Source organism: Pelodiscus sinensis, chromosome 13, assembly GCF_049634645.1.
Source record: "Pelodiscus sinensis isolate JC-2024 chromosome 13, ASM4963464v1, whole genome shotgun sequence".
Classification (NCBI taxonomy): Eukaryota; Metazoa; Chordata; order Testudines; family Trionychidae; genus Pelodiscus; species Pelodiscus sinensis.
The window spans coordinates 36,953,507-36,975,730 of NC_134723.1; the positions used below are offsets into that span (position 1 = coordinate 36,953,507).

At 49.8% G+C, this 22,224-nt stretch overlaps 1 protein-coding gene across 2 annotated transcripts in view; it reads right to left on the reverse strand.

Moving 5' to 3' along the window:
- Positions 1 to 14,252, reverse strand: part of MCF2 (MCF.2 cell line derived transforming sequence) — a 128,692-nt gene extending 114,440 nt beyond the window's left edge. For both annotated transcript variants that reach the window (XM_075941058.1, XM_075941057.1), the window contains exon 1: positions 13,765 to 14,252. In XM_075941058.1, the coding sequence (XP_075797173.1) occupies positions 13,765 to 13,873 (109 nt within the window). In that variant the 5' untranslated portion in view covers positions 13,874 to 14,252. The remainder of the gene's footprint in view (positions 1 to 13,764) is intronic.
- Between the last annotated feature and the right edge of the window lie 7,972 nt (positions 14,253 to 22,224).

A 22,224-nucleotide genomic window follows, 5' to 3' on the forward strand; every position in this document is an offset into this window, starting at 1 on the left:
CAGCCCTGTGAGAAAGGATTGCATTATCCCCATTTTACAAAATGGGAAACTGAGACAGCGCAATTAAGTGATTTCCCCAGGCCACCAAGCACCTAACACTTGACATTTCTGTTGTGTTTTAACAGCTGTTAACTAACCTCATTGAAAATTCTAGAGTAGATACAACATGAACATTTGTTCCTGGATTTCTCTCTAGTCATTCTTCAGTTTCAACCTGTAGCATTAGTTCAGCACAACTAACAACAAGCATCTGTGTGCTGTCAACACTATATGTTATACTTGTGCCAGTTCACGCAAGTTAAAGCACTAGTAAGAATTCAAGTGTCAATGTTGCCAGACTTCCCGTGGCTGAGTCATGAATTGCTTCCTAGACCTCTTCTTGAAATTCTACCACAGACTGATTCAACAGCTCAGTGATATTCACTAACCATTCACTTCTTAGCATACTAGAAATCAGAGATTACCAGAGAACCAAGCATAAACTACAAGAGTGTCATTGTACATGAAGTGGAGGAGAGAGGAAAATGAAATAGAGATTCTGACTCCATGATTCATTGTGGAACTTTTCACATGTGTAGGGCAGGCTTAATGTGCTTCTATAAAGTGTCCTATTCAATTGGGCTAAAATTTATTTCTTTAAAATTCCCCTTGAATTCTTTAGAAGATTCTCTCTCCAGGTTACGATGTTGAGCTGCTTATCAAGTCTTCCCAGAAATAGTCCTTCCTAAGAACTCAACGGTTACGTGTTGAAGAGTATTTCCTCACATAACACACAGTCAACCTGTGGAACTCCTTGCTAGAGGATGTTGTAAAAGCCAGGACTTTAACAGGATTCAGAAAAGAGCTAGATAAATTCATGGAGGATAGGTCATTGAATGGCTACTATACGAGATGGGTAGGAATGGTGTCCCTAGCCTCTGTTTGTCAGAAGCTGGGAATGGGTGAGAGGGGAGGGATCACTTAATGTTTCCCGGTTCTGTTCATTCCCTCTGGTCAATCTGGCATTGGCCACTGCCAGAAAACAGAATACTGGGCTAGATGCACCTTTGGTCTGACTCATTGTGGCCATTCATATGTTCTTGTTATGGGATTCACTTCTGGGAAACGAAATACAAGCCCGGACCGGAGGAATAAACCCCTCCATTGGGAAGCCTCCAGGAACCAACAACCATAGAGACAAATTTTCACAGTGTCCTGGTCTTGGTGCCTAATGCATCAGAGAGAACGAACGGAACAGAGTGACCTATCCCCCGTCACACACAGCATGGCTCTCTTCATTCTTTGACAGAGTGTGATTTTTTTTAAATCGAACAGTGGCATAAAGTTTAACGGCAAAAAAAATGAATTGACAAATACAAAAGCACAAAGGGGAGATTATTGCCATAAACAAACACAAAATGAGAGTCTCCTCTCCCACAAAAGTTTAAAAGTGGGACGAATTGTACTCAGGGTTCATGTGGGAATCCACCAGCCCTGCACCATGGGCAGCCGGTATCATAGGCAAGGGAAGGTACAGCCTTCCCAACTGCCTCCCCAGGCCCTTCCCATGTTCCACGGCAGTTCCCCAGGCCTCCTCTTGCAATGTCAGAGCCTGGGGTTTCCACCGCACCGCCTGTCCTCCCTACCATCTCTGTACATTTCCCGGCTCCAAACCATAGTTAACCGCTGGCTAAGTACACAACTGTTTATTCAAAGCTGTCCAAGCAGAAGTAAGCCCAGCTCATCTGATGAAGCAGGTCTTCCCCATGAAAGCTCATGATCCTACGTGTTTTTGTGCGTCTCTACAGTGTCACAGGACGACTTGTTGTTTACAAATTACAGGCTAACACAGCTACCCCTTTGAGACTTTTTATGGTAGCGAGGCTTTCATCTTATCCATTCTCATCGCACGGCTGCCAACTTCCCAACATGACTGACTGCTAAAGTAACACCCGACCCACTGCTCTCTTTGTGCCTAACGAGATTAGCTGTGTCCGTACCAACCCTAATGACAGCTGAAAACGGGGAAAGTTAAAAGCCATCTCAACTCTGATCTGGATTTGCATTTAACAAATGAAATGAAATGAAATAAAATAAAAAGTTCCTCCATGCCTACAGTGTACATTCAAGCCCACCCCACCAGCACATCAGTGTGGGCGCTGAAAAAACAACCACCAAACACCTTGTACTGGTTCTTGCATTAAGCTTAAATGAATGCCTGAGTGTCAGCCAGCTTCTAACTTTCCAACGTCCATCGCTCTGTGTTTAGGAAGACCCAGGAGTAAGACTAAAGATACTTCCCCAATCAACACAGAGCTATATTTGCCAAACAGGCACTAGGGAATATCCTTAGTATCTGCCCTCACTAGGCATCATTATAGGCAATAATATTGGCTTCCAAAGCAAATCAAATTCACCACAAGGTAATTGAAGAGAGGGCTATGGAGCCAAAGAAGAGCGAACATATATCAATAACTTTTCACATCATCGTTCCAGCTCTTGCAAATCTTTCTTCCTTCAGGCTGAATTCCAGCTTTGCATATGTACAGGCAACTCAATGGATGCAAGGCAGAAGGTAGAATCCTGGAATCTCATTCACTGGTAAACTTGGGAGTAGCAGCACTGAAGTCTACGGAGTGATGAATCGCCTGCTCTTAGCCCATGGACCCTGTAGGAATGGGAAACTAAACTCTGCACAAGGCCTGTTGTTTCTGGAAATTCCACAGCAGACTCAGATAAATTCAAAATCAGAGTCTTTTATTGAATTCAAAATGGCAATTATTAACACCATCCCCCTTTTGCTGAGCAATAGCCATTGTCAGGGCATCCTAGGTTGGTTTCCTGTTGAAGGGGGAATCAGAGACAGAGTCTGGATATATTTTCAGTGCTACTTGTTTATTTTATGTTGCACAGTCCTTGAACAGAGGTAGTCACAAAACACACACTGCCAGTCTGCTTTTCAGGAATCTCAACCAAAACACCAATGTCCAGGTCCCACAAAGCAACTCTGCCTCTAGTTCCAGAGGTTAAGGCAGAAGGAAACGTCCCTGACGCGTGCCACAGTGCCCCCAAACAATTATATCTTACACACACAAATGCAAGCATTTCCTCAGAGTTTGTACGCTGCATACACATTTAAAAAAAGATTGTGTAGCAGAACCCACGGATGTCCTCCACCATAAAAATGTAGCTAGTGCAGGGAACGGAACCGACTTTCTTTGCTCAGTTCCTACAGGGCATTAAAAAAAGTTGGATTTTTACACTGACCCATGTATAACTCTTATACCACGATAGAAATCGCCAGGGAAAAATGTGGAGGTTTTAGCAACTAAGTAAATGACACCTGAGGTGGAGGAGGATGGTAGCATAAACACAAGTGACCAGCTTTGAAATAATTAACAGTTCTCTTTGTTGTCCTCTGGTTTCCGTTAACTTGCTGCCACAGACATGGAAGTCCACAGCTTCTGGTGTTGTTTCAGGCTGTCTGCAGACTTTGGCAGGCACTGCTGCATTATGTTGTACTATACTTCCTTTGTTGTTATACAGCTTTCTTCTGAACCATAAGTGCCAGAAACAACTATATTAAACAAAGGAAGGCTCAGATACTGGAGCCCAATTCTGTGGTGAGGGGTGGATACTGAGGCCATGTCTAAGCTCCAAGGTTGAATTTATTAGAGTTGATTTTTTAGCACCCAATTTTGTAAAGTCGAAGGTGCATGTCCCCACCATGCGCAAGAGTTCAATGTAGTTCAAAGTAGCATGTCCCCAGTATGGTGGCTACTGTTGGCTTTGATAGCGATGCACTGTGGGTAGCTATCCCACAGTGCCTGCACCCATTTTACATTCTGGTGTATGTTCCCAATGAACACTGAGACCAAAACTGTTCAGCAGGTGGTTCTGGGTACATGTTGGCAGTGGCTCATAATGCACTCTTCCTCCCTCCTCCCCCTTGCAACAGCAAATAGTCTAGTCATGCCCTTTTCTCTCTTGTTGGTCATCCGCACAGACGCCATAGCAACCTGAACATGGAACATATCCTAGATCTTGTTCAGCCTCAAAACTTTATGATGCTGATGTTAACCTTGGTGTGCCTAATGCTAGAGTATGTCTAGCGTGTATCCAGGGTCTGCCGGAACAGGGAAGAATCTCACGAGGCTATGAACACACCATTCTGCGAAGCACTTAAGTTGAGCGATTTGCAAACGTTACCGGCATTTGATCCTCTGGACACAGTGGAACACCAGTTCTGCTGCTGTGAGACAAGCACAAATTGGTGGGATCACATCGTTATGCAGACATTGGATGATCATCAGTGGCTGCAACTTTCATGGAAGTTTGCGAATTGCTTTCCCCTGCCCTGAAATCCAAGAATACCAGACTAAGACCTGCTCTGACACTGGAGAAGTGAGTGGCAATAGCCCTGTGGAAACTTGCAACGCCAGACAGCTACCAGTCAGTTGGGCATCAATGTGCGTGGGGAAATCTACAGTGGGGACTGTGGTGATCCAAGTAGCCAAGGTAATCGATACCCTTCTGCTATGGAGGGTAGTGACTCTGGGAAACGTGGAGGATGTAGTGGAGGCTGGAGTTTCCTAACTGTGGTGGGGTGATAGATGGAACACACATCCTCATCTTGGCACTCAACCACCTTGCAAAAGTACATAAACTGCAAGAGCTACTTCTCAATGGTGTTGCAGTGGCTGGTGGATCACAAGGGCCATTTCACTGACATCAGTGTGGGATGGTTGGGGAAGGTGCATGATGTGCACATCTTTAGGAACTCCTTCGTATTTGGCAAGATACAAGCTGGAACTTTTTTTCCTGGCCAGAAATTTACAATCAGAGACATTAAAATGTCAATAGGGATCATTGGAGACCTACTCTACATGCCTTGCTCCCGTGGATCATGAAGCCATACACAAGCAGCCTGGACCGCAGCAAGGAGCAGTTCAACTACAGGCTGAGCAAGTGCAGAATGATGGTGGAATGTGCTTTGGGGCATTTAAAGGGAAGGTTCCGCAGTTGGCTAACTAGTTAGACCTCAGCAAAAGCAACATTCCCATTGTGATGGCAGCCTGCTGCGTGCTCCATAATACTTGTGAGGGCAAGCGGGAAATGTCTCTGTCCAGGTAGAATGCTGGGGCACAGTGCCTAGCCAGGGAGTTTGAAGAGCCAGACACCAGAGCAATAAGGAGAACACAGCACTCATCAGAGATGCTTTGAAAGACAGTGTTACGAATGGCCAGTTTTGAGAATCATGCATGTTTCTCTCAATGATGTTCCCCTGCATTCAGCGTGCTTGCCTGTAACCCTCCACCCCTTCGATACAAGTAATAAAGAGACTGTTGTTCACAAATCATGCGTTTTTCTTACGAGTCCTCAGAGCAGTGACAGAAAAATGAGCCCCGGACGGGAGCTTGTTGGGGGAAGGGGAGCCTTTTGGTTCACATCAAAAGTCCCAGACAGAAGCTTGTTGAGTTGAGTGTGAGGCTGCCTTTGGCTCCCCGCCCCCCATATTCTCGGGCCCCTAGGAGAGGAGGCTATCGAACTCAGTGAAGGAGGAACATTGATCCATAAGAGCCGAGGGGGTGCCTATCCAGGAAGGAGTCCTGGAGTGCCACCGGGCAGTCCATCACATCCCCCATGGACAACACCACTCTCTCTCCTGGTGCTTCACTTCCCCATTCCCTGCACACTCTCCTTTTCTGATGCTCCATTTGTATCTCCTCCTGCAGCATATTCCCCCACTCGCATATTCCTCCACAGCTGACTGCTGTTCCCACTCTAACAAAAAGCGTAGGGCAGATTTTGCAGAAGGTGAATTGTAGGGCGTAAAGCCCAACCTGTTGGATTAAAATGAAGGTCTCTCTAAAGACAATAGGGATGAGTTACGTACAAGGCCACAGTTACGTTTTTAGGCCGTCGCTTTGTAGCAAGTACACCTCAGAGTCCTGAGGGGAGCAGCTGGATTTAGGTTGGTGGCAAGAATGGTAAGGGACAGGCCATGGCATGAACCTGTAGGCACGAGGGCACAGAGGGCTGACATGGCTGTAGGGCAGGGGCTCACATGGCACCCAGGTCTTCCTCAGACAGTGCAACTTTCCCTTGCCGCAGGAGCAAGCGGGTAAGGGGGAGGAGGACGGGAGTTGAACATGGTGGCAGGACAGCTGCTCATGCCATGCTTCACTGGGGATAAGCAAATGGAGGTTTACTGCAGAGGCAGCAGCTAATAGTTTCCCCTGCTCCATCCAGGTTTCCATGAGAGACATCAGTATTCTCCAAATCACACAGAGCGATAGGAAGCTGTTGCTGACTGAATGTGGCCAGACACCTGGGCCTTACGCTGCACTGCTTTGGGCTGTAATGATGCCAGACCACTTCCTGCTGGCCTGGTGGGGGAAGGCGTCCCGCCGTGGAGGATGGAATGAGGCAACCTCCCTAGTAGCTTTATGAGAAGGATGAAAGAGTTCCTCTAGGAGAGCTGTATGGAGCTGTCCAGGGAGGATTCCCGCTCCATCTACAGACACGCTGACAAGCTGTTCCTGGAACCCCCCACTGGTTAGGCAGTGTGGCCACCACAGATCACACCCAATTGCCTTAAACTACTTTCAGCAATACAAAAAATGTGAACTCATCAGAAGTGCCTTCCCCGGGATCAGTGCCCGACCGTGAGACGTCCCGGGAGGAGGGGATTGTCTCCAAAGTTATAAAAAGTGCTTGACTCTCCCTTGCCCGCTTGCCTGCTGCCCATTCTCCTCTTGCTGCTCCTCCAGGCCACTGCCTAGGGCTGCCTGAGTGTCTTGGGAGCAGGGGTGGCCCGTGATTACGTCACGGCCATTGACGGCCGTGCAGGCGGGGGTGCCGATCGCGCCTTCCGCTTGGGACGTCAGCTGCCGCAGCCGGCCTTAAACCACTCCTGCTTGGGAGGACTGAGTAGGGAAGCTGTTTGGGTCCTATCCTCCCCCCAAGGACTGCATGCAGCTGCTCGTAGAAGTGAATGTTTGCAGCGATGACCTAGACTATCCGTTTGCCTCCTTTGCCTTTTCATCTGATTGCCTCAGCACGTTGATTTTCATGCAGAACCACTGGGTGTGCCTGGTGTATCCTTTCTCCTCCATGCCCTTTGCAATCTCGGAACAGATATCAGCATTTCTTTTGCTGGTTTGTAGTTCTGTAGTCCCTACCCAGCAGTGAGGTCCAGGATCTCCTGCACACTCCATGCTGGTGCTCACTTGTGACCCTGGGAACTCGTGAAACTCATGCCCAAGCATGCTGCTCAGATATGCTGGCCGCACAGGAAACAAAATTCAGATTTTCCCGGGGCTTTTCCTGTTCACCTGGACAGCTGGAGAGCTGAAAACGTAATGTCTAGACCAGTCACTGGATGGCACTGTGGGACATCTCCCAGAAGCCAAGAAAGTTGACTTTCACAGTGCCACGTCAGCACTGCCAGAAAGTTGACCATGCAAGATCAGATTTAGTGGTTACTCCTCGTGAAAGCAGGAGTGCAGAAATCAACATTTAACAGCCCTTAAAGTAGATGGGCTCAGTAGTGTGGACTCATTGTTTAGAAAATCGACCTAATGCAACTAAATTTGACCTAAACTCCCAGTGTCGACAGGCTCATGTCAACCTTCAAGGCTGGTGAATCATGTAATACTGAAGGCCCTGGTTTAAAATGCAGCATTACTCTGTTCCTCTGACTCAATATGCAAACACAGCAGAAAAGGTAGAGGCGCCATTTTCCCCATGAGAAACAGAGGAAGCTCCCTAGTTCAGGGCATCAAGAAGATTAGAGGCAAAGATAGATGCTGACAACATTTAAGTTAATCACCCTCCCCCACTCCACTTAATATTTCCGATGACTTCCCTCCCACATAGCCCTGCTGTCATTCCACTTTTCTTATGGTAAACGACTGATAGATCATGAAATTGCAGGTATAGAAACTGTGCTGTATGCTCACAGAATGCATCCTACGTGCTATTTAAGATTCCTGCACAATTATTTTTCCCAGGGTCCTGTAGCTCCTTTAATGGCTTCAACTGATAATATTATTCAGTGTCTAGAGGTCATTTACATAGTAAGCTTATATTCTAACAGCTCTCAAATAGTATCTCCTATAATCATGCTATAAACATGTTTGGCCCTCAAAAGACCAAAAGGACACTGGTGTGTATGTGAACACGTGTATGTGTGTATATACACAACATTGCCAACTCTCGTGATTTTATCACCAGTCTCACAACACTGGATGTTTTTAAAGCCTCTGCACTTGCAGTTAGGCAGTTAGTAGAGAATCTCAGTTTTCATTAAAAAGTTTCTAGCCCTTGTGGTTGTGAAAAGGTGCTTAGAATGTATCCCAAGACTGGCTAAAAGGCTTCGAAACTGGGACGTGGAGAGGGGAGGGGGCAGAAAGGAGAGAGCCCCACATTTATAATCATTTTACAAATCTTATGATATGCGGACAGGGGCTGATGTGTTTATTTTAACACTCAGGGCTGGCAACACTGCTCATGCACAGCCGAAATCATAGTTGCCGTCCTGCAATTGGACCCATACGAATTCATCCTTATTCCTAGTGGAGTCCCGCAAATTTCCAGAATCAGACATAAAGGTCCATCTCCCCAAAGCTGACTGCAGGCTTGGACTGTTCCCTTGAGTCTTTTCCATCCACATGTGGATTTTTTTCCCCATTGGTGTGCAGAATAATTTGTGATGTGCACTGAGGTATGTGTGAATGTGCACCACTAGCAGAAACAAATAATCTTGCGGTGGGCGCTCTGCTAGTCAATTGGGTGGCATTTGAATCTCACCTGAGTGGCCGCACAAGCACCCCGTTCACAGGGAACACGGATTGGAACCTGTGTTATTGGAAAGCTAGCTGTCCAGTTTCCCCAGACGTCAGTTATGTAGCATGGAAAATTTATACATCACTGCTGCATTTGTGCACTTATATTTGCACTGCCTCTCCAAAGCCCAGTCCTACTCCGGTTTCAAGAAAATGGGAGTTTTGTCATTGACTCAATAGAAACAGATCAGACCCTATGGAACTCTTTTGTTTTCATTTTACAGTCCCACAAAGGGTATCCTTTTCTTGCTCATGTGAGTGTTCCTTTGCCGCATCAACCGTTTTTACTACTGAACCTCATCATCTCTCTTATGATCTCCCATAAAAAAAATCCAGCATAATACATTCAGCTACACTACGCTCTGGAGTCAAGATCATCAGAATGTGAGTGTTAGATCCTTGTATTAGAGTGTTGTCTTCTGTGCCAGGCATGGCTCCAAGCGCATAGCTGGACCTTAACAGATAATGAACAGCATGGGCCTTCAGTTCTGGGGCCGAAGGGGAAAGCAATGACACCAGGCATTGAACCTTTTCCCGGAGTATCCATGAAAGGGTTATGCTGAAGAGAAATTAAATCTCCCCCAAAGCAAACCCTTGGAAGGTTTGTCAGCAGCTTATAGAATCTCAAAAGTGTAGGACTGGAAGGGACCTCAGTAAATCATCTCACCCAGTCCCCTACACTCAGGGCAGGTCTATGTAAAGCACTAGCACATCTACACGGTGTTTCTCAGGTCCGTAAGGAGGGCTGAGGGCAGCGAGGGTGCAGGAGTTAGTGTTGCGGAGGGAAGAAGAGCTCTGGGCAGGGGACTGGCTTTGTGTGTGTAGAGGGCTGAGTGGGGAGCCCCACATTCATATCAGGGCTGCTGGCTCTCCCCCTTCCTGTCCGCCAGGGAGAGAGAACAAAGTGCACAGCTCATCTGCCCCCTGAGCTCCCCAGCCAGAGTGAGGAATGCAGCAAATGGTGCACTTCCCCTCACTCCCTGAGGAAGAGGAACAACCAGCAATGTTCCCATATGAATCTGGAGGGGAGCATCAGACTGCTCCCACCCTGCCTAAAGGGCACCTGAGGGTAGGAAGCTTGGGGCTGGGCAGTCCTGGATGGGAGCAGGGCTCTTCCAGGGAGCCCTTTTCACCTGCCTGGTGATTCTGTCCCTTTTCTGCATGGTTTTATGAGAAGCAATCCCATTCCAGGCACATCTAGGGTTGCCAGGTGTCTGGTATTGAGCCAGACAGTCCAGTATTTTCACCTCCTGTCCGGTAAAAAAATTCAGAAAATACCAGACACCTAAATGTCCGGTATTTTCTGATTTTTTTTCCCTGCCGGGAGGCAAATGCAACTTTAGTCTCCCTCACCTTTTTTTTTTTTTACTCGACAGAATTTTTTCTCTGGTATTTTTTTGGGGGGAAGGGTGTTCGGTATTTTTGGTTAAACCATCTGGCAACCCAAGGCACATCCAATTGTCCAGACACAACTAAACCCTTATGTTGCTTTAAATTATGGTAAGAAGCTTTATACCAAATTTGATGTTCCTTGCTCTTCTGTTTAGGAGAAGTTCTTGAACAAACAGACAAATGGACAGACAGACAAACTCTCCCAAACATACAGCAGACAAGGAGAGTCTCTGGCCTAAAGTGAGTGTGTCAAGTCACACCTGCTTTTCATCAGTGTGGCACATCTACATTCAGGGTTTGCACTGATACAACATCATTCAAGAATTTACTGCTCTGGCTCCACTGATGGAGATCAGGCCTGAGTAACAAGCAAGGAAAACGAGCAACTGCACACAATTATGCTTCTTTTTTAATACCATAAATAGCTACAGCAAGAGTCCCCAGCTGCCATTCAACTTGCCCATCAATAACTGGCCAAGCTGCAACAATTCTGAGGGTTTGGCGCAGTAATTTATAAGATGTTGTGTGACTGTGCCAGACATGCAGAAGACCTGCAGCCTGAATGAGCAATGTGGGATTCAGTGTGGCACATTAGTGCCAGTGAGAAAAATTACAATACAAGTCATAACTTTCTCACCACCATACCTTCTACAGGTTGTACCCCTCTAAACCAGGACTCCCTGCTCCGGAAACCAGACCACAGATGTTCCTGGACCAAAGAGCCCTGGTGGTTGGGAGCCCTGCCAGCCAAAACGAGACCCGTGACCAGCAGGGGAGCTTTGGAGTGGGGGCTGGTGGCCAGCAGGGGGATCCCGGTGGCTGAAGGAGAACCCACAGGCTAGCGGCAACGGGGCCGGCGTTGACTCCCCTGGTCCGGCAAGCTCCCTAGTTCAAGATCAGTCAGATCCCAAAGGTGCCAGACTAGGGAGGTCCAACCTGTACTAGAACATAACTTGCAGACAATTTATGCACCCTAAGCCCAAGGGAAGGCCCAGCATAAGCACAAAACTGAGTACTCAAAGTGCTAATGAGAGGGAGCACTGCAATACTGGCCAGTGGCAAGGGGCCAGCATTAGATCATACTCTTTGGTTGATTAAAAGGAACTAAAATACTTGCTATTCTTTTTTGACAATGTTCCTGCAACAAGAAAGGGCACAGCAGGCAGCAGCTGGTACTTTACAAATAAGACACCGTTCTACAGGCATGGGGCTATCCATCAAAGTAAATGTTATTCAGTGCCTTAAACAACCACCATGCGGCACTTACAACGAAACCTACCAGAGACGTCTCACAAGAAATTTACAATAGCGACCTGTCTGCCTAGGATTTAAGGGCCAGTTCTGTAAACAGCTACACGTGTTTGATATTATGCATGTGAGTAAAGTTAAGTCCTTGCGTGGCTATCCAGGATCCTGGCTACAGAGTGCAAGGGCCAAGCTATTTCCCCTTCTACATCTTGTACAGTTGCAAACGTTCCATTGCCAATTACCTGACACACCTGTATCTGGAGCGTCACCTGTATAGGTCCACCAGGCGGAGGCACACAAAGCTGACTATTTCTGTTCTTTCCAAGGTCTAAGAACGCAGTGCATGTATTTGTAAGCAATGTGAAGACACAGAATTTTGTCCATTTCACTTGGTACAAATTCAGTTGAAATCAACCTTTGTGATGCACGGGTGAAGGCGGGTAAAGGACAAAAGAAGAACGTCTCACAGCCACACACTGTCCTTCCTGATCACCCCCTTACGCACAAACGACAGGCCCGTGGCTACTGGGAGACAGCCGTGCACCCTGGAGTATGCCTCTCTTGCTTAGAAAATAACAGAACAGTAAGAAAACAAAAAGTGGGGTTGAGTAGCTCAGAGCAGTTCCTGTCCCATAATCCCAGAAGTTGGCCTGACCGTCCATTTGCTCTCTGATCTCTCCTGCCTATGGTCTACAGCTCTCACTGGAAAGCCCAATGGACATGGGCTCATTAACAGAGTCATTCGTGACCATTTTCTTTTGATTTTTATTTGAATTAATTGAACCCATTGATTGTTTTTTAACCCTCAGACGGCCATTAGTGTGCTGTTTAGCTTCACAAAAAATGTTTTTGGAAACGAACCTGGATTGTTTTAAATTGATTACCACTGTTCTTCACAAGTTAAAAAAAATGCAGTTTGGGTGTGAATTTGCACCTTTCCAGTGAAGTGGCAAAGGTCTTGTCTACATGCCAACCTGCCAACTGTGTGGACACATGCTTATCTCAGTTTCACACGGGCTTATTTTGGCTTCGCCTAAACTGATCACAGGCTTATTTAAACTAACCCAAACTAAGCTGGTTCAAACTGAAGCAAGAGTGAGCACACTGCCTTCTGCACCCACTTCTCAAAGGAGTTCAAATCACACCCTAAACCCAACACATGCCGTTCTGCATCTAGGAAGGCACAAAGCATTATCTCTGGTCCTCCCTCCTTAAACTTCCCATAGTCAGAGAAAGCTTCCTTTCATCCCTAAGCGTGTCTCTCCACAGACCATATCTCTCCAGGGAAACCTTTGCAAGGTTTGTTTCCAAAACATCTGGCAAAGGTTGCTTCATCATGACTTGAAAGCAATTAACCCTTCTATTAATCAGAAGGCTCCAACTACCTCATTAGCCCAGAACATTGCCATGACGATTAGAATTACTAGCAGGAAAATTGTGGTTGTGAAGGGGGATTGAGGGTGCGAGTGAGGGGGTAAACAAGGGAGAGTTATCCTTTGGCCTGCCCATTTGGCGAGTGCCGAGGGGCAGGGGGCTAAGCCCGAAGCCCACCCCTGGGCTGGCGCTGGCTCCGGATGCAGCATTTTACATTGCAATGGGCTTGATTCTTAATTTTGATGCACCTTTTTCGCTCCACTTTGGAGCTGTCAATTGCTGGTGGACAGAAGAATTAGGCGGGTTAAAGGTTTCAGAGAGGTAGCCGTGCTCTCTGTTTCAGCAAAACCAACGAGGAGTCTGGTGGCACATGAAAAACTAACAAACCTAGAGGACATAAGCTTTCCTGTGTTGCAGCCCACTTGGCAAGTTGCAGCCCTATAAATGGGTTGGTCTTTAAGGTGGCACCAGCCTCCCTGTTGTTTTAGTCTGGATCAAAGAGACCATGGGTTACAGGTGGACCTCTGGGGGTAGGTTTCTAACACGAAGATGCTCATTTCTGGCTCCCTTGAGACAAGGATTTTTAAATCCCCCTTCCATGTTTTCTCTTCTCCCCTGCCGAGCCCCCTAGCGGCCAGAGGTCAGGCCCCCGGTGGCAGAGCTCCAGCCAGCCACCAACGCAGCCCCCTGGCTGGTGGGGAAGCTCCGGTCACGTTTCGCCTGGCTGCGTTCAGGAGCGAACCCGCCGCGCAGCAGGGACCCCATGCGCCCTGCCCCCGACCCGGCAGCAGCCCCCCAACTTTCTCAAGCCGCCTGCCCCACCGGCAGGACCCGCACGGGGCAGGGAGAGGAGCTGGTCCGTGGGGGGCCGAGGAGAAGCGGGGATCCCCCCGGTGGAGCCGGGCCGGGAGCGGTCACTTACCGGCGGCGAGGGAGTGGGCGCGGGCGGCGGCTTGCAGCAGGCAGTAGTAGCGCTCCATTTCCACCGCCGAGATCCGGGTGCGCTCCGGCGCGGGGCTCGCCAGGGCCATGCTCTGCGGGGAGCTCGGTCTCCCTGCTAGCGCCCCATGCGCCCCGCGGCCGGGAGCCAGCGCTGGGGAGAGTCGCTCCTTCCCCGGCTCAGCCTGTCCCCTCGCCTCCGCAGCGGGCAGCGCCAGCCCCGGGCCTGCGCGCCCAGCACTGCGGAGCCGCCGGCTGCCCGGATAGCCCGGCAGGGCCGCTCCCTCCGGCCCGAGCGCACGGGAGCTGGGCTGGGAGGAGTCCCCCGCTGGGGACGGCTCGGGCGCACCTCGCCCTGCGGCTCCATCGGCCGCGCCTCCCTCCCCGGCGCGGCGGCTGCCGAGGGGCAGGGGGCTGAGCCCGGAGCCCAGCCCTGGGCTGGCGCTGGCTCCGGGCGCAGCGGGGCTGGGCACAGCCTTCCCCGGACCGCCCCGCGGGAAGGGGAGAGGCAGAGCCACGCTGGAAAGGCGCAGGGGGGTGGAAGGCTGGGGCATGCCCTCTCCCCTCCACCCCAGCTGCTCCTCGCCGGGCAGGACGCCCTGTCTTCCCTGCCAGCCCCTGACTCTTAGGCACCCCCAGGGGGAACGCTTCCCCCCCCCAGAAATCAGTGGGAGTCTTGCCATTGACTTCCCCAGGGCTTTGCCAGAGCCCTTGGGGGTTGTGGGGGCCAGATGCAGCCTCTGGCTTGTCAGTATCCGCAGGGAGTCTCTGACCCTCTCCCAACACGGGAGAGCCTGCCGTGGCACCGCCACCCCATGCCCTGCAGGGCTGGAGCCCACAAAATCTTCTAGCCTGGGCGCCTCCCCCCCCCCCCCCCCCCGGTTCTGGTGGTGGGGTGGGGGGAGTTTCTTTCTGCTTCTCCATCAGGGGCCACATCAGTGAGGGTTTGGGTTTTGTTTCTTGCTTGTGTGTGGCCCCACTGATTTTTCTGTGAGTTGGCAGCCTCCAACCCAAAGGAGGTTCCTCCCTCCTGCCCCCAGGAGGGGCACCGCATTGTAATATTTCACATCCTTCTGCTGGCCGCCAGCCTTGGCTGCCCAGGGCCCAAAGCTCAGCTGCCCTGGGGGTTATTGGGCTGGGATGGGAGGTGGGGAAGAAGCCAGAATTGTCCAGTGAATTTACCTCTACTGAAAGGTAACAGCAGGGTTTGTTTGATGGCCACAGCTTGGATGCAATGGCCCAGACCTCCAGCCCTTCCTAGAGCCACCCAAACCTTTCTTTCTCGGGCTCTGTGGACGCCGTCAGCCAGAAAGCGAGCACCATGCAGCCACCAGCATCAAAGCTACTTCCTACCAACCACTGCATCTCACATCATCCCCAGCACTGGGGCCTGGACCTTTATTCAGGTCAGGTGAGATCTGCTGCAGGGGCCCAGAAGCGTCTGTGGTCTATTCAGGCTGTTCACTCCAGCAGGATCTCCTCTCAGCCGTATGAAATCTGCCATACCTGAGGGCCCAGTTTGTACCCTCGTAAATTAAACACTGCAGCAACACCTTCACTCCTGGGACAGGCAGAGTCAGTTCATGGACAGGGCAAATACAGGCAACCCCTGCACTTACGACCTAATTGGTTCCTGGAGAATTGTGATAAGTTGAGCTGACGTAAGTCGAACCTTTTTCCCCCTATAGGCGCAATGATAAAAATGGGGGTTCTGTTCCTGGCCCACTGTGCCTCCTGGGAGGTGTAGTCCGCGGCGCGAGCTGCTCCCAGAGCCAGCTGGGGCTGTGCTGGGTGGAGGCGGTGGCTGGAGGAAGGCGGTTGTAAATGTGGGGGGTCGTAATTCGGGTGGTTGGGGGTCAGCTGTGCCAGGATGCTGCTCTTACCTCCTTTGCTGCTGCTTTCCATCTGCATTTTCACAGCGGCCTGTTAGATCTGAACTAGAATCTTGTGCCACTCGGTTTAAAACCAGAGTCTTTTTGTGTTTGTTCTCAGGACTCCAGCCTGGCCGGCTGAAACCGAGCAGGTGCAGAATTGTTTGCTCTCAGAAGCCTGATAAATCAGGCCGCAGCGTGTGCCTGGGCTGGCAAGATAGCTGCAGTGTGCTCTACCCCACTAGCTTTCAAAGTGCGGGTCCCAACCCAGTACGAGGCCGTGGAATGTCAGGCACTGGGTCTCATTGCTGCAGGGGGATCAGGTGACTGGTGGGGGTGTTAAGGCAGCTACCTGCCTGTCCTGGTACCGCAGACTGTGCTGTGCCCCAGAAACAGCTGGCAATAGGCCCCACTCCTAGTGTGGGGGTGGCACTAGCTCCCCATGGGCTGGGAACCTGCTTCTGGGGTGCAGCATGGTCTGTGGTGCCAGGAGAGGCAGGAAGCTGCCTCAGCACCCTCGCTCAAGGAGCTGCTCAAAGATGCCATCCTGACGGTGTCTCCTTTGACTCTGGGTATAGGTCTCATCATTGTGTACAGTTCTTGCAACAGTATGAAATAACAACTGCCCAATAAGCAGAAAGAGTGCAATGCACTGAGTTTGCATAGGACCTACCAAAATACGTTTATTTTTAAAAAATTCACAGGGTCTGGCTGGATTAGAAAACGATTAATGGGAGATTCAGCAGGTCACCTCCTGCCTGGGATCGTACAGGTATAAAATGGTACCGGCTGCTGGCTGGGGGTGGGAGTAGGTATATGAGCATTGATGGTCTCAGCACAGTTCCAAAACTGACACAAACATACAACACCATCCACTCTTATTGGAGAGCTATTTGTGCTTTAGGGACGGGTCTCAGCGGAGAGGTGATTAAAGAAGCATGAAGGTGAACCCATGTTCTCCTCCTAGAGCAATCCCCCTAGCGCTGCCCAGAGCAGGAGCAACAAGTCAATCGGAGGCTCACAGCTGTTGTGCAATTAAAATAACCGATCTGAGAGGGGTTGGGGTCCAGCAAGGGTTAATACCATGTGTAGGCACCCAAGGCTCGTGTAGGAAGCTGTTTGTGAATGAGATGTAAAGGAGAGAGATTAGACTCCAAGAACTGTCCAGTAAATACTCTTTGTGCTCATCTTGGGCCTCCAATCTGGGGTTTCTCTTTACGAATATCTTTCCAAGATGCTCGGGCCGTGGCTCCTGATCTTTCTCAACAACTGTTCCCCTTCCAGGAGCCTGACTGGTCTTGTGCACCCCGTTTCATCTCACTTGAAAGTGACGTTTACAAAATCAGGCAAACTACAGAACACGGCAGACAATGCAAAATTGCTCCCTTTCGCATTTTGCCAGGCAATTATAAAATGAATCCCCTGGGATATGAATATTATACTCATCCTATTGGGATCCGGGAAGAGGGGGGGCAAAAGCCTGCCCATGGCTAAAGGACCCTCCCGCCGCCTACAGGGAAGATCCACCAAATACTGAAACCAAATAATTACGGGGGATAAATAAAAAGAAAAAACAGGGCCAGGCGTTAAGGTTAAAGGGTGGTAGGTGTCAGAGGCAGGGGAAGGCAATGCCAACCCCCCAGCCTTGCTTGCCCACACTCCACTCCCTTCAGAGCATCTCCCACAGTCTTGCAGGGCTGTTTAGGTTTCAGCCCTGCTGAGGCCAGCTCCCCGGGGGCTGAGGGTGGATGCTGTTCACGCTCCAGAGTCAGGGGAGCCACTTACCATGCACCCTCGGAAGCCTTCCCCAGCCTCTACGCCATCCCCCGGAGAGTAATATTCATATTCCAGGTGATTTATTTTATACTTGTAAAATGAGAAAAGGGGGCAATTTGCAGGAAGGGTTGCTGTGAATCTTTTGTAGTTTGCCTGATTTTATAAGCAAGTCATTTTCAAGCGAGGGGAAACTCGGGGATACAAGGCAAATGAGGCTCCTGAAAGGGGTACAATTGTCAGGAACGGTTAGGGGCCACTGCCCGAGCAGTGCCACCCATCCTCCCCTGGGCTCCTGGGTGGCAGAGAAAGGTTGGGGCCACATGCCACCCACCAGGGGGAGTGGCCTGCTCCTACAGTGGGGGAGGTGGTTGGCTCCCACAGGACTCTAGTGGTAGGGGCGGGGCCTAGGTAGAAGGGGCGGGGCTGGAAGCTTGCCTCCCCCAGTCCGAGGTTCACCCACCACTTACCTTTCAGTGCGTAGTACACAAAGCCGCCCAAAGGAGGTATTACGGCATGGTAACAGACGTGGTGCTCAGCACCTGGCAGGATGGGACCCCTGGAGGATGTTCTTCACCTGCACTGGAAGGGAACACAGCCCGACAGCAAGCAGGACAGGTTGGGTTCGTTTCTCCACTCTATGTTCCAAGTTTTATTCCAGGCGGGCCGACAGCCACAGGTCTATGGGGTGAGGGGGAGAGAATGTCCCAATTCATTTGACCATTTCAGCTCATGTTTAGTAAAACCCTGAGCTCTGATCAAGGCTCACCAGGCTGTATTAGGACTGCGGCCATTTGGTGAAAAAAAAAAAAAACCCCACAGCAGAAATCCCTGTTTAATCAGACAAGTCATTGTTCACCTGTTGCTTTTCAACAAGCCCAGACCTTTAACTTCCCCCACCCATATGCTCCTTTTGAGGCCAATACGAAGACCCAGAGACTGTTCCCAGCACAGCTCCCATTTTGGAGCAACCACCATTCTTCCTATTGAAAATACTCCTGTTTTTATTTCTCTCACTTCTGACTGCTGCTCCTTCCCACTCTGTGGCCATGCTGAAAAGCCAGACACTCAGGTGATGTCTACAGAGCCTCTTTTTTGCGGAAGAGGCAATGCAAATGAAACTCTCATTCTTCATTTGCATAATCTCTGCCGGAGGCTTTTTGTGCAAGTGGTTTTTGTGCAAAAACTAGCAGTGTAGATGGATCCGTTTTGTGCAAAAAAAAACCTTTTGCAGAAGATCCTTATGCCTCAAAAAGGAGGTATACAGATCTTGCGCAAAAAGGTTTTTTTGGTTTTTTTTTACCCAAAACGGATCTGTCTACACTGCTTGTTTTTGCACAAAAACCACTTGCACGAAAAGCCTCAGGCAGAGATTATGCAACTGAAGCGTGAGAAGTTGCTAATGAGAGCTTCATTTGCATTGCCTCTTCCTCAAAAAGGAGGCAGTGTAGCCATAGCCTCAGAGGCAGCATTTTCTTCCAACTGCCCCAAGCCCTTTGCTCTGTCAGAAGTTGCCCCGTTAGACCTGGAGAAATGCCTGCGCCTAGGGAAGAAAGCGATATGTAGGTTGGCTAAACTCACTGCATTTCCCTCATCTGCAGCTGGCAACCTGAGGCGTCGCCCGGCCCAGGGAATGTTAGCATCCTTATCACTGACTAGATTCACCTCACATGCTGCTCCCTCACCACTGCTTCCACACACAGCACTGGTCCCAGCCGGGTTTGGGCAACTGAATTGCTATCACGCACCAAGCTGACCACCCTATCGGTCTCCCCCTGGTTCTCTTTGTGTGATACGCACAAACCTCCACCCTCCCCCAAGTCCTCCAAGCACCCCCCATGTGTAGGGTTGCCAGATGGTTTCAACAAAAATACCAGACACACTTGACATTACATCACAATCTACATTCTATCTTATTTAGACAATACCAGACATTTCTATTTTCTCATTTCTATTTTCTCAATTTGTTTCCTGAACAGAAAGTTCAAATACTGGACTGTCCGGTTCAAAACTGGACACCTGGCAACCCTACCCATGTGTGCCCCTCTCTGTGTTCACAGATCCGCTATTCCCAAAGGAGCAGTCCATGCCAGCTTGTAAGACTCAGCTCAGGATCACAGCTGCGCTTCATGCGTAGCCTTCATCGGGACAAGAACAAGTGCGTTATCAAAGAACAGAGACTCAAGTGAAAGAGCGTGAGAACACTGGAAACAAATGGTGGCATTAAAACTAGGGACATAAAATCCCATTAAATTGGGTAACCGATTAAGGGGGGCAGGCAAGGGGGCCACTCTAGTCTGTTTGGGCTGGAGTGGCCCCTCTGCTTACTATGGCTGGGCTGGAGCGCCCCCCCCCCCCCCGTTCCCCTCTGCCACAGGCCTGCCCTGGATTCTGAACAGGCCTGAGTGCCTCTGTCTGCAGCAGCCCCCCAGGGGTGGAGCAAACTCCTGACCAGGTGGGGAGCTGCTCCCGCCCCCCACAGGTTAACCTTTCACATTCCTAGTTAAAACAAAAGCTGAACACGCTTTGTAGAGCCTCAACAGAAATAACAAGGCATCCCCTATTTCCTACGTGGTAGTTTACCCCAAGTCCTTGCCCCAGCGTTTTCCACCAGTTTGGCTGTGATCCCTTCTTATGAGATCAGGCCTGCTGGCCGCTCGTCCTCTCAGCTGAAAGGAATGAGTGAACCTCTATATTGCTTCGATGTACCCTCCAAAATCCACTGACCTAACATAAACAGGGCTTTCCCTGGCTGGGTCTCTTCTGCCTGTAAATTTCCACTCGCTGAAGATTTCACAACCCTTCATTAACATTTGGTTCATATGTTAAATGGAGATTGCTGTGAACCAGACGATATTGAATTTACGTGGAAACACTCAGCTAGAGAAGGGTTTCTTGTCCAAAAGAAAACCAGCCCTTTTTACCTTTTAGGTGGCCAGCCACATCACAGATCTTCAGAAGATAATTTCCAGGATATACTCATAACTCCTTATAAAAGATCTGTTTCATCATGGGTGCGTCTAGACTGGCAAGATTTTGCGCACAAGCATGTGCTTTTGTGCAAAAACTTGCCAGCTGTCTACACTGGCCGCTCTTGCGCAAGAGCACTGAGTTTGTAATGTACTTGCGCAAGAGGGCCAGTGTAGACAGGGAAGAATTGTTTTGTGCAAAAAAGCCCGGATGGCTAAAATGGCAATTGGGGCTTTCTTGTGCAAAATCGCGTCTAGACTGGCCACGGGTGCTTTTGCGCAAAAGCATCTGTGCCAATCTAGACACGCTTTTGCAGAAATACTTTTAACGGAAAACTTTTCCATTAAAAGTATTTCCGCAAAATCATGCCAGCCCACGTGTATGATGACCAATGTGACACAGGCTTTCATTAGAGCCCTTACAGGATATTCCTTTGGTGAACCCGAAAAAGCCCTGTGCCCTCTGCCAGCTGGTCTTTGGGTCACAGCAAGCTGTGGAGTAGTGGGGGAGACGACTCCTCAGTCCCATCTTATGCCCTGTTAACAGCTGCTGAGGTTTAGCAAGGTCCAGCTCCCATTCCTCTACCCTGGTTTCCAGCCAGCAGGTTCACGTAATTCAAGATGGCAGTTGCTTCACATCTGTTTATGCCCCTCGCCCCCATCTCGTCCACTACCCTTGGTTCCGTACATTGGTCGCTGGACAAACTCCATTCCAAGTCCAAGCCCAGTTGAGCGTTAGTGAATTTAAGGCCCTGGGATGTGCACAGATAGCTCATTTGATGCTGGTGCTCCCTTGAAAAACATCCACATGCACTAATCACCCCAGAGAGTAGTCAGGCAATCTAGCACTTTCATGCCCAGTGGAGAGGTGAAGAGGTTATATTTTAAGCAATCCTAGAAACTGGAGAAAACAGGTTTCGCTAAATTTCATTTGAAACTCACCAGAAGTGAGAGGTAAGTTCGCTGCGGGTGTAAGTACAGGCTGCACCTCTGTAAACCGGTCCCGGACCACGGATGTTCCAGGATCAGAGTCCTGGCACGCTGTGGGGATGGTGGGGCTAGGAACCTGGCGTGTTGTGGGTGGAGGGATGACGTGCAGCCCAACTGGGCTGCGAGGGGAAAGGCGGGAGCTGGTGTGCGGCTCAGCAGGATTGGCAGAGCGTGACACAGCTGGGCTGTGGGAAGGGGGTGCCAGGAAGCTCGGTGGGGTGCAGGGCAGGGGTGGGGCCAGTAAAATCCCTCATCCAGGACTAGTCAGGTCATGAGAATGCTGGACCAGGGAGGTCCAACCTGTATATTGACATCCAAGAGCTTATGATGAATTTGTCCCTTTACTACTTTTTATACACTCAACCATTTCAGCAGTTTAAAGTGCATCAAATATGTGAGCGAGCTCACTTGTCTACTATTTACCAGAATGTTAACAGTAAGTCAGGACAGGGAGGCTACTTAGTCCCCAGTGAATAAGGGGTTAACTTCAGTCCATCTTCCTCCATCCTGGCACACAGAACCACAGGTGAAAGCCTGGCCCTGGGTAAGTCGATGCGGATCAGCAAATAGCCATTTGGTCACCACACCTTCAAGACACTGGGGTAAAACCCTGACCTTGTTGAAGTCCATGGCTCTGGCATTCAACTAGTCCCGGAGGTGGCAGGTTTGTGCCTCACTTGATCGCATGTGGAAAGGCTACTCCGGTATATCCAGAGGTAAAATGGGTGCTGGGTGAGTAGGAGTAAGCAAGTCAAAGGCAGCGCTCCCTTGCCTACCAGCGACTAGGGAAACGGCCATGTCAGGCAGCCGTGCTGGGGCAGACTGACCCCGAGAGGGCAG